The sequence below is a fragment of the Leucopleurus acutus genome (assembly GCF_964270905.1).
Source record: "Leucopleurus acutus genome assembly, chromosome: 15".
Taxonomy (NCBI): Eukaryota; Metazoa; Chordata; class Mammalia; order Artiodactyla; family Delphinidae; genus Leucopleurus; species Leucopleurus acutus.
In genome coordinates, this window is record NC_139157.1 from 66,683,044 (window position 1) to 66,695,547 (window position 12,504).

Below are 12,504 nucleotides of genomic sequence, written 5' to 3' on the forward strand. Positions count from 1 at the left end.
ATGAATCTCCAAAATACATATCAAATTGATAACCATATCATGTTAGATTAGTTTATTATGTGATATTGTGTTTAAATTTTGACATTCATGTTAATAACAAAAGAAGTTTTTTGACTAAGGTAGAAAATGACTAATTGGTTGGTACATATAAATCTCTATTCAGAACTTTTTTTCCAAATAACTGAGCCCTTACTAAAGTGTTAAACCTAACAAATTTTTTTCAAGTAAAAACAGCTTTTTTTTTCACCTTAATCATAAATATACATGCTCATATGTTGGAATTACTACTCAGCAATAAAATAGAATGAACTACTGATACATACAGTAATGTCTGGACAAATTTCAAAAACGTTATGCTGAGTAAGAGAAACCGAACTATACACTACATCCCATATGATTCTGTGTATATGATAGATTTGAAAGCAAAACTGTATAGAGATCTGAATCAGGTGCAGGATTCCAGGGACGGGGATGTGGAGGAAGGGAGTGATGACAAAAGGGAACTTTTTGTTTTAGGGGTGATGGAAATAAGTATATTTTGTTTATGGTAGCCAGGGTCCACAAATATATGGGCAATTTTGAAAATGTTCCCTCCATACACAAAAAAATGTATATTCTGTATTTGAAATATCCACATGTGTATCCATTAAATTGAATTTGTTGATTTTATTATTCTCTTTTTCTGTCCTTAATTTTCAATACATCTGAAATATGTTTTCAATAATATTTGTTGTAAAATCCTCCAGTTAAAAAAAAAAGTATGAAGAAATAAAAATCTATGAGATCTACCACTTGATGACGCCGTTAAAAGATTTTAGTGGACCTTACAACTTTAATATATACAAAATATGTTGATATTTCATATATAAATTGGAATTGTGATATACTTCTCAATTTAAATGTATTAGGGTGTAATATTCCTAATATATACATGATATTTTTCTTCCTTCTCAAGTAGACTTGACTTAGCAAATCCATATAATAAAAGCATTGAACCAATATTATGGGCACCAAGTATTATACTGCACAAAATTCTTAATAGTTATCAAAGTGAATTGGGCTAGATCTTTTGCTTGTTAAATTCTGTTGTCTGATAAAAACTACTTTTTATCAGGACTTAACACTAGCTCCTTTTACTGTGATTTGCTTTAAAAAACTTTCCTTTTCCCATTAACTGCTTCTTATTTGCTTTTGTCTGAGAAATGACTTAATGACTGTACTAGAATTGTGTTTAAAAAATTAGAGTACATATTACTTGAAGGATACTTCAATGAGTAAGTGCCTGGGACTTGGATGCCTATGTTGCTTGAGACCCTTTTCCCATCTAGCTTCTATACCCTAAGCTGTGTGATAGGTGGTGAGATTGCCAGATAACTGAGTTCTGGGCAGGAAAAAGTCATGGTCTTTGAGGGGTGGGAGGTATGGGTGAGGGTGGAAGTTGTTATACTTGGTTAAGATGACAGATTTCTTAGAAAAATTCATTTTTGGTTAACTAGTGTCAGCAGCAGTTTATGTGTGCTTTTAAAAATCACTGTCTGCTGCTAAATTTTCTTTGCTTTTTTTTCTCTCTCTGTCAGGTTCTTCAAAATAGATATCCCAGCTTATCGGTAGCAACCGATCACCTGCTTGACATTTACATCCAGCTTACTGGAGAGAAACATCACCCTCTGAGTGATAGTTCTGTTGGAGGGGAACAGGCACCCGAGGAAGTTTCAGAAGCCAGATGGGAACACAAAAGACTAAGCCTTGAGGGGAGAGAATTGTCTCTCAGGTACTGGGCTAAACACTTTTTTTTTTTTATGTGGAATGTAGGCCTCTCAGTGCTGTGGCCTCTCCGGTTGTGGAGCACAGGCTCTGGACGCGCAGGCTCAGCGGCCATGGCTCACAGGCCCAGCCGCTCCGCGGCATGTGGAATCTTCCCGGACCGGGGCACGAACCCGTGTCCCCTGCATCGGCAGGCGGACTCTCAACCACTGCACCACCAGGGAAGCCCTGGGCTAAATGCTTTTGAGTTGCTATTTTAAAAACTGCTTCTCTCAGAAGTTCTTAGCAGCTAGAACTGAGTGGTTACAAGAAGTCAGGTTTTGAAATTAGACGTTTGGGCTGCTTCATAGTGTTCAGTCCCTTTTTGAGATCTATAGTTACTGAATGGGAAGGCTTATGAAGGTAACATTATGTTAACTTTAACAAATAACTTTTTTCTTCCAGTTTTATTGAGATGTAATTGACACAGAGCACTGTATAAGTTTATGGCATATAGCATAATGATTACATACATCATGAAGTGATCACTGCAATGTTCAGTGAACATCTGTCATCTCATAGGTACAAAATTAAAGAAACAGTAAAAGAAAAATTTTTTTTTCTCATGATGAGAACTCTTAACAACTTTTTATATATAACATACAGCAGTGTTAATTGTACTTATGTTGTACGTTATATCCTTAGGACTTACTTATAACTGGAAGTTTAGCAAATAACTTTAAAAGCCAAAGTTGGGAATAGTTACTGACATAGCTCTTTCACCAGATGTCCTTTTGTGATGCTTGGGGTCTTAAATAAAAGACTGTTGGGTTTTGCTCTGTATAGTGAGTTCCATCCATGCCTTTGCGCTTCGTTCTCAGTGGTTGACTTGCCCTTTGAGAAATGAGAATTAGGTGTGGGCAACTCCCCTCAGTTTGCTCTGAGAATTAATTGCTCCCTGTCTCCTGCTATGGATGGGGAGGATGGGGAGAAGTGAGTTGTCTGGCATGGATGGGGAGAAGTGAGTTCTAGGTCACTTCCTGGTAGGAGAGGGACTGGGACCACTCATTCTTGTCTGGCATGGATGGGGAGAAGTGAGTTCTAGGTCACTTCCTGGTAGGAGAGGGACTGGGACCACTCATTCTTTTTCCTGACACTGTTTATCTTCAGTTGCCAGAAGAAAAGGAGAGTCTTTGTTGTCAAGTGTTCCCAGACCTAAGTAAGCTCTGCCCCCCGCCCCCCCCCTTTTTTTTAAAGGGATCTACTGAATTGGTGTAATAGGATTGCCCACAGCTTTGACAGTCTGTCTTCATCAGCATCATTAAATATTTTTCAAGAGGTAAGATACAGTCTTCCTGCTTGTTTCTCTGTGCTCTTTAAGGCTGTTGATTTCTACTGTTATTTTCTGTGTCTTGACTGCTATCAAAAAGTTTTTCTTTTGTGTAGGTACCGTTTATTATCCTTAGCTAGTTAAAACTGAAATAATGTTGCCTTAAAACTAGTTGGGCCTAATAAATGTTTTGTGGTTTTTGAAACAGGTTACTACTAATTTCAAATAAGTACAGTTTGAATTAGAGTAAAACAGATACAGTACTGAAATTAAAGCTTAAATGAAAAGAAAGTCTCCCGGGTGATAATACTATTATAAAATAGAAAGTGTTTCTAAGATCTTTAGTATTTATTTCTGTATATAATTTCTTAGTCTATTTGATAGATTTATATTTGTCTTATCCCACCACTAGCCTCAGTAGGGCCTTTTTAATTTTAGTCCAGAGAAATTAATGTGGGGTTTATAAAGTACATCCTTGTGTGCTGGACGTGGGGACAAAATGTGTTGCGTGGGAGGGAAGCTCTATTGAATTGTAGCTCTGCCACATTCAGTAGAACCAAGAGAGATTTATTCCTACCTGCTTAAGAATAAAGTGATGCTGCCTGAAGATCTCTGGGCTGTTAAAACATTAACCCATTTTGACTATAAAGTGTTCTGGTTTCTGTCAGCTAGGACTGAGGAGAGAATAGTAACCCATTTTGGTTAGCAGTTTCTCTCTGTGTTTGGTTAACTTACTTTGAGGAGAAAGAACCCACATTTGGAGCACACACTTAAGCCGGCTGAACTCTGAAGTGCTGTGTGCCAGTCCTTTAATCCTCTTCTCTCCATTCAAATTTCCTTTCCATTCTCCTGCATTTCTCATCTTTCTTACAGGTAACCTTGTTTTGTACTTTTCCTTATTTTATTTAATTTTTCAAATTTTATTTATTTATTTTTGGCTGCATTGGGTCTTTGTTGCTGTGCGCGGGCTTTCTCTAGTTGTGGCGAGCAGGGGCTACTCTTCATTGCGGTGCACGGGCTTCTCATTGCGGTGGCTTCTCTTGTTGCAGAGCACGGGCTCTAGGCGCCCGGGCTTCAGGAGTTGTGGCTCGTGGGCTCTGGAACGCAGGCTCAGTAGTCGTGGCGCGTGGGCTTAGTTGCTCCGCGGCATGTGGGATCTTCCCGGACCAGGAATCGATCACGTGTCCCCTGCACTGGCAGGCTGATTCTCAACCACTGCGCCACCAGGGAAGCCCCCCCCAGTACTGTTAGTACCCTGATGTATCTCCTTCCACATCCTTTTCTATGCGAATGGGATTAAGAACTTTTTTTACTGTAAAAGAACCTTCCCCCCCACACACACATACCCTTGAAGAGATCAGGCCAGTTGTTTTACAGAATGTTTCACCTTCTGGCTTTATCTGGTTGCTTCTTCACTGCTTTGACACCAACTGGTGTCCTGCAATTCAGTTCAGTTTTGATACTGACTACCTGGAGTTAGTGTAGACCCCACAGGTTCAGGGGCTCAGTCCTCCGCAAGGCTGCCCCACTTTAGACTCTAGCCGCAAGTCTCAGATGCCCACCCACACTTAGGACCTATCAACTGTAAATTCAGGGGTTCCCACAACCTCCTCAGGTACAGTAATCACCTCACAGAACTCATTGGAAGCTCTGTACTCACCATACAGGTCATAGTTTTATTATAGAAAATATAACTCAAGAACAGTCAAATGGAAGAGACACATAGGGCAAGGTTTCAGGAGTCTGAGCCCAGGCACTCCTGTGGAGTCAGGTTGTGCCACCTTCCTGGTACATCGCTTTGTCACCAACCAGAAGCTCTCTAAGCTCCAGAGGTTGGAGATGGAGCTGGAAGTTTCAACCCTTGGTCTTTCTGGCCTGGCCAGAAACTATCTAAGGTCCCATCAAGAGTTACCTTGCTTAGCATAATAAACCTGCTAAGGTCCATAAGGGCTCCAGTAAATAACAAAAGACACTCCTTACTCCTGGTAATTCCAAGAAGTTTTGAAGCTCTGTGTAAGGAATTAGGGACAAAACTAGATACATTCTTTTTTAAATGCTTGCATGAAGTTTATTGATATATTACACTTGGTGGCAGCAGAACCAGATATATTCTTTGTTTTGCCATACTCATGTCCTTTCCCTTGTCATTTTATCTGTCTTTCTTGTAAGTAGAAGTTTAACAAAATGCTTGATGTATTCAAATTCAGCTTTTGTAGGGGTAGAATCCATTTGGTGGTGATACGTATTTTATATTTCATTATAGCAGAAGACATGTATCTTGTTGGCCTATCAGTCGTTGCTAAGATTAAGTACTGGGTTAGGGTAATGACAGTGTAATCCCTTTATTGCACACCAGGAGTCTCCCTTTACATCTAGAAAGTAATCTTTTGGTGTTACCTCCACTGTCTGGAAGTCGTTTCCCCCCACAGAACCATATACCCAAGGATTAATGCTAATTGCTATTATTACCTGAATTTTGGATTTGCAAACTGAGGCGTTTGTGTGTGTTTTCCTAATTAACTGGTATTTTGATAGTAAAGCCTTCACATTTTTTGGTGTCCTGTCTCTGTTATGGTAAGGTCCTTTGAGTCTAGGGTTGGTACTTTATTTGTATTCTCCTTAGTCTTACTTGCAGAAAAGTTCTGCTGGATTTTATGTTCCTCCCTTTTGTGGCCTGGATAGTGATGCTCTGTTATTAATGTATTATTTTAAAAATCAGTTGGCATTTACCTTGGTTATTTTAATAGGCTCTGGACTGTTTCACAGCAATGCTCTCTAAGCAGACAAGCAAACTGAAAATGGCAGAAGTCATTGGAAGCAAATTGAACATTTCCAAGAAAAAGGTATGTAATACTATTTTTACTTCCCTCTTGAAAGGAAGCTGGGATATTTAGCTTAATTGCTGATCTCTGGTCCTTACCTGGAACAGCTTTTGCAAATAACAGCCTCCTCTGTCAGAGTTGGTAGTTTCATTGCTGCCTCTCATGGGTATAAAACTCACTGTCTCCTGGATAAGTAGTTCTCCCTGTGTTCCACGTTCTTAGAGTGAGCTGCCTTGCATCCTTTTTCACACGCACGCCTTTTTCTCCAGTGCTTAAGGAGCATGTTATTCTGTAGGTTGTGGTTTCAGGACTGGAACCATGTCTTAGTAACACCTTTGTGTGTAGTTCTGTGCACAATTAGATTTTTTCCAACTTTCCAACTTTTTATAGTTAATATATTCAAACATCAAAAAAGTTGAAAAGTTGAACACTTGTATACCCACTACTTAGGTTCACTGCTGATACTGTTAGTATTTGCCTTTCCTGTTTTATATCAAAATATGTACTTCTGGAGGAGAGAGCCTTTCAGCAATGGTGTTGTTAGCTGGAGAAATGTCTGGGGCTCATCTTGAGGCAGATATTTGGCGTTCCCAAATGAATGATGACTCAAAAAAGCCTTAGTCAGGAACCGAGATGGTTAGAGGTGTTCCTTAGGCTATCGGGGAACTATCGGGATGGTTTTGGCTGCAGGTAACAGAGCACCTACTAAAAGGGGCTGAAGTAATAAGTATGTTAATTATAGTAGACAAGAGAAATGAGACTACCATGATTGGCTTAGGTTGATCAATATTCAGCCCATTTGGTTGAAGAGGGGTTTACCTTCCCTGGGCAATTTGCCCCTTTTACTCCTAACCCCAAACCCTGAGCAAAATCTTGGTTCTTTGGGTTAGCGATGAGGATAAGCCTGATGGGTACGTGTCCTGAGCCTCTGTCACAGCTTCTCTTTCTGCTTTGGCTGTCGTCAGATGTATCATTGTTTATTCAAGTGACTGTTTCTGCATTATGTTAGAAATTTAAAGCAGAGGAAAGCATAGAGGAAGAAAAATTACTTTGGTTTTTTTCATATCTTTTAGGAGTAAAACTTTCTGTTCACTGTGTTCACTTCATATAGGTAGATAGAGGCCCATTTGAATGAATAAAAAGTACTATTACAGGGAAACATTCATGATCAGTGTTTTTAAAAACATATGAAAAACTTGGAGAATTAAAAAATATATAATTAAAAGCTAACTTACCTATCTTGGAAGCCCGAAAATGCCTCTTAGTAGAGGGCATGTTAGAGGAGCACAGTAAGCCTCACGGATGAGAAGTATTTGAAGAGCATGCAGAACTTTACTCAGGTAAAATCTTTCCCCTCCCATAGGCTGAATTCTTCTGTCAACTTTATAAACCAGAAATTGCGATCAATGAGCTAGATGTGCAAGTGGGTCGAGTGCGGCTTCTACGGAAACAAAGTGAGACTGTCCACATACAGAGGTAAACAGGGTTCCAAACTGATCTGAGCACTGTGGGGTCGTTGGGAAATTGATAGAAGGAATGTCTGGTCCAGCCCCTTATTTTTGAGTAAAACATGTCAGAACTGTGATCTCTTCAGTGTACTAGACAGTAAGGAGCAGTGATTTCCCAAAATGTGTTCTGTGAAACTAGATGTTAATAGGTGGAGGAGGTGATGAGGGTCATTAGAGACTTGGGACTAGCAAAGGTATATCTTTGATTTTATTCATTGTAGTGTATTTAGTGAAGTAAGCATCACCTGGAGGTCAGGCTTGGTCCTAACATTAGTTTGTTAATCCCTTGAGGGCTGGAGTTGTATACGTTTCTGAGATTTATTAAAGTTATTTATTAAATATTTGCTATATGCCTAACGTTGTGCTGAGTACCTTTTTGCATGTTTTCTCATGTAGTGGTTATAGTAAGCCTATGAATTAATGTGTGTGTTAGTGTCCTTAGGGCTCTCCTAACAAATTACCATAAACTTGATGGCCTAAAACAGCAGGCATTTATTCTCAGTTCTGAAGGCTGAAAGGCTGAAACCAAGGTATTGGCGGGGCCACACTACCTCTGAAGACTCTTGCCTCTTCCTGGCTTCTGCTGGCTCCCAGCAATCTTTGGTGTTCTGTGCCTTGTAGCTGCATCAGTCCAATCTCTGATGCCATTGTCATATGGTCTTCTTCCCTGTGTGTGTTTCTTTGTGTCTCTAAATTTCTCTTTCTTTATAAGGACACCAGCCATTGGATTTAAGATTGACCCTTAAATCCAGTATGATACGATTTTAATCTTATTATACCTGTAAAGAGCTTTTTTCCAAATAAAGTCACATTCACAGGTTCTCAGTAGACATGAATTTTGGGGGAACATAATTGAACCCACTACAGCTAGTAACTGTTGTTATCCACATTTTACAAGTTAGGAAACCGAGGCTAAGAGAGGTTAAGTAGTTTGTGCAAGATGACGTAGGTAGTACAGATGTTTTATCTTATTGATGTTTTGAATTTCCAGAGCCTAGTGAAGTAGCAGTTATGTAAATGCTCCACGTATGTAGAATGAATGAATTCTGCAATTCATATGTTGTAAGGACATCTGTTATAGCAGCGGTCCCCAGCCTTTCTGGCACCAGGGACTGGTTTCGGGGAAGACACTTTTTCCACGGATGGGGTTGGTCGGGGGTAGTTTCGGGATGATTCAAGCACATTACATTTATTGTGTACTTTATTTCTATTATTATTACATTGTAATATATAATGAAATAATTAATACAATTCACCATAATGCAGAATCAGTGGGAGCCCTGACCTTGTTTTCCTGCAACTAGATGGTCCCATCTGGGGGCGATGGGAGACAGTGACACCCGAAGTGTGTTGCTTATGTCCAGTCTAGTCCTCAAGGTGCAGTTTAATTGTCACTTCCCACTCACTGATAGGGTTTTGATATGAGTCTGCAAGCAGTCGATTTATTATGGTCTCAGTGCAGTCAAACCTCTCTGCTGATGATAATCTGTATTTGCAGCCACTCCCCAGCGCTAGCATCACCGCCTCAGCTCCACCTCAGATCATCAGGTATTAGATTCTTATAGAGTGTGCAGCCTAGATGCGTTGCATGCAGTTTACAGTAGGGTTCACCACACTCCTATGAGAATCTAATGCCGCCGCTGACCTGACAGGAAGCGGAGCCCAGGCGGTAATGCGAGCGATGGGGAGCAGCTGTAAATACAAATAAAGCTTCACTCGCCCGCCATTCACCTCCTGCTGTGCGGCCCGGTTCCTAACAGGCCATGGACAGGTACCAGTCCATGGCCCAGGGGGTGGGGACCCCTGTGTTATAACATGAAGACCGTCACGCTGAGTTGTCTCCTTCTTGTTTGTTGAATGTGGGAAATATGATTCCTCAAAATAACACAAAGAGAAGCTTGCAGCCTGTTCCTCCAACTGCTTACATACTTTCCCCTCCCCAGGGAGAAGCACACCTTTGCTGCTACGAGGCCATCCTCTGTTCTTATTGAACAGCTCGCGGTGTGTGTTAGCAAAGGGGAACCTGTGTTGCTGGTGGGAGAGACCGGGACCGGCAAAACCTCCACCGTCCAGTACTTGGCTCATATTACAGGTAACTCCTAGAGGGGAAGCACTCTTCCCCCAGACAACAAACATTTGACACTGACTGCCTTTTTATTATTTTTTTAAAAATATTTATTTATTTATTTGGCTACGCCAGGTCTTAGTTGCGGCATGTGGGATCTTTTTAGTTGTGGCATGTGGGATCTGTAGTTGCGGCATGCGAACTCTTAGTTGCAGTGTGTGGGATCTAGTTCCCTGACCAGGGATCGAACCCGGGCCCCCTGCATTGGAAGTGCAGATCCTTAGCCACTGGATCATCAGAGAAGTCCCCTGACTGCCTTTTTAAAAAATAAAAAGTCCAAAAAATATTGGAATTTAAGAAGTGCCACCACTCCACTTCCCCTGGAGATAAGCACTGGAAATTTTTACCTTGGAAATAATGTATTCTTTCCCCCGGAAATAACCACTGTTAACAGATTGGTATTAACTTTTTTCAGTTCTAATCTGTGGTCTACAAATACATACAGATTTGGTTTTGTTTTGAAACAAACGGGATCATTCTCTATGTATTACATTTAGTTAATGAGCAAATTGGACATCTTTAAAAACAGAACTGCCTCATTCCTATTCTGATGGCTAAATAATATTTCACACTGGATATTTATTTAGTTCTAATTCATAGACAGACATTGACTTACTGAAGGGTTTTTTGTTGTTTTCAGTTACCTGATGCTAGAGCAGTGAATCTTCTTTTACATATCTCTGGGTTAGGTGAAAATTTTGAATAGTCAGGATTCCTGAAAGTAAAATGAGGGGGTCAGAGGAAATGCACATTTAAAGATTTGCCCTGTGCCCTTGTCCACACATCCTTAAGGATCACGCTGGATATTGTCAGTCTTTACATACAGGGTAACCCTTTTGCCCTTTCTTTATTAAAGGCCACCGTTTGAGGGTTGTCAATATGAATCAGCAAAGTGACACTGCAGATTTGCTGGGAGGGTAAGTGTGATTTTAAATCTTTTTCTTGTTATTTTGTGTTCACTATTTGAGGTAAGAAATACTTTTTCTCTGTAAAGCTCAAAACTAGTCTTGGAAAAATGTTCAGAGAATTGCCCCCCTACGCCCACCCCAGCAGGGTATTATTTATTAGAATTTATTAAGGAGCTCTTGAGTGTATAGATGTTTCTTTTCATTTTAAAGAACACTTGAGGTTCTTGCTCTCAAGGATCCTGCTGGGAGGGGGAGGAAAACAAAAAGGTAAGTATGTAATCAAGTAATGTTTGTGTGTGCGGTCATTTATCTGAAGCCTATGTTCTAGGCTCACACTGCCTTCAAGCTAGGCGCTCCTGCAGTTTGATTATCTTTGAAACATTAAGTAGCCTCCACTTTGTTAAATGGGATGGCTCATGGCGCTCCACTGTGGTCAGTAAAATGCCCTTCTTCCTTATTTGTGGTTTTGAATATGTTAGTTTCATGAACAATTCTAGTCTGTGCTGAAGGCTGTAAAAGAGATGGCTGCTATTGGCATACCTTATGTTGAACCCTAATAGGGTCTGTCCCATTAACTCTAAGCAGTTGCTTACACAAACTCTTAAAGGCATAAGATAATAGAATTTATTGTCCTTTTTGCTCTTTGTGATATCTGCAAGAAAGCTCTTTATTTACTCTTTTTTGAGGACCACATTATGCTGTAGCATTATTTTTACTATCACTCTTTCCTTGTCTTATATCCCTTCCTGCTCTGGATGGAGTGCTACTTTGGAATCCTGCTTCCTTTGGTGCTTCTCATTTTCTTACCATCCCAACCTATTACTTCTATTCTGCTCTACACATGCCACTAATTATGTATTTTAAATTTATATTCTGTCTTCGAATCCGTTAGCTGAGGCTTACCTCTCTTACTCTAATTCTACTTTGACTTTATTTTTCCCCAGTGGTCTTTGTACCTTGTTTTCGTTTTACTTCTATTCAGTTAATTGACACTTAATCTCCCCATTCCCTCACTGTGGTACTTGCAATGTGTTCTTATTAATATATGGAATTTGTTACTTAACTAGGCATGTCTATACTACTGTGTATTTCTCTCTATTCTGTATCTATCTATGTCTTTAATAATATCCTACTGTTAAGTATTCCTAACACAAATGGCATTAATCTTGTACTAATTGAACATGCACTGGATCTGTCTCTTCTAAGAATTTGTAGTGTTATGTCAGCCGTTGCAAGTAGTGTTAAATGTAGTGAGTACACATTGTGCCTTGATACAATTAATAATACAAAAAGGTTGAAATCAGAATTTGTTAACTGGAATTTTATTTTGGTGCAACTTGGTGAAAAAAATACACATCCATTTGTCCTTGTTAGTAGGTTAGCATTAGTTATCAAAAGAAAACTTACATATGTTTCAATTTTCGTATAGTTGGAAGTATGCCTTGTTTTCTGTTCTTTTGTATTATTGGCAAGTGGTGTGTAAATCACATCTTTTAATATATATTATCGATGTATGAATGACTCGTTTGCTTAAGAACCCTTGTGTATACAATTGGAAGACCAAAAATGATTTTAAAAAGACAAGGGAAAAAAGAAAAAAGGAAAAATAAAGGCAAGGGAGTAGAAAACAAAGCAGCAGGTAGGGAGGTGGGATAAAGAAGGGCTAATATTTCTATTTTGGCAGTGTGTGGTTAGTTTCATCTATCTATGAAACTAGTTCTGTGTTTTGTAACTTACATTAAACATATTTTGCACTTATCAAATACTATGGTTAAAATATAATAAAAGAAATTTGTAGTCCTAATTAGTCTGGTTTGCAAATCTGGATCCTTTAGATTGGTTTTTTAAAAAGTTATAATTAAGGATAAATATATGTTATAAAAGTAAAGCCTTAAAGGCCATTAGGCTCTTAAATTGCATTACTGCAGATTGCCTTCTGATCTTTGTTTGCATACGTACCCCCTTAATTTTTTTTTTTTTTTTTTTGGTGGTACGCGGGCCTCTCACTGTTGTGGCCTCTCCCGTTGCGGAGCACAGGCTCCGGACACGCAGGCTCAGCGGCCATGGC

General features: G+C 39.5%; 1 protein-coding gene across 1 annotated transcript in view; it reads left to right on the forward strand.

The window, feature by feature from the left end:
* The window catches only part of MDN1 (midasin AAA ATPase 1), a 155,148-nt gene that overhangs the window by 30,400 nt on the left and 112,244 nt on the right, over positions 1–12,504 (forward strand). The window contains exons 10-15 of the mRNA XM_082855910.1: positions 1,578–1,771; positions 3,001–3,082; positions 5,821–5,916; positions 7,259–7,371; positions 9,347–9,495; positions 10,385–10,445. Coding sequence (XP_082712036.1) covers positions 1,578–1,771; positions 3,001–3,082; positions 5,821–5,916; positions 7,259–7,371; positions 9,347–9,495; positions 10,385–10,445 — 695 coding nt within the window. The remainder of the gene's footprint in view (positions 1–1,577; positions 1,772–3,000; positions 3,083–5,820; positions 5,917–7,258; positions 7,372–9,346; positions 9,496–10,384; positions 10,446–12,504) is intronic.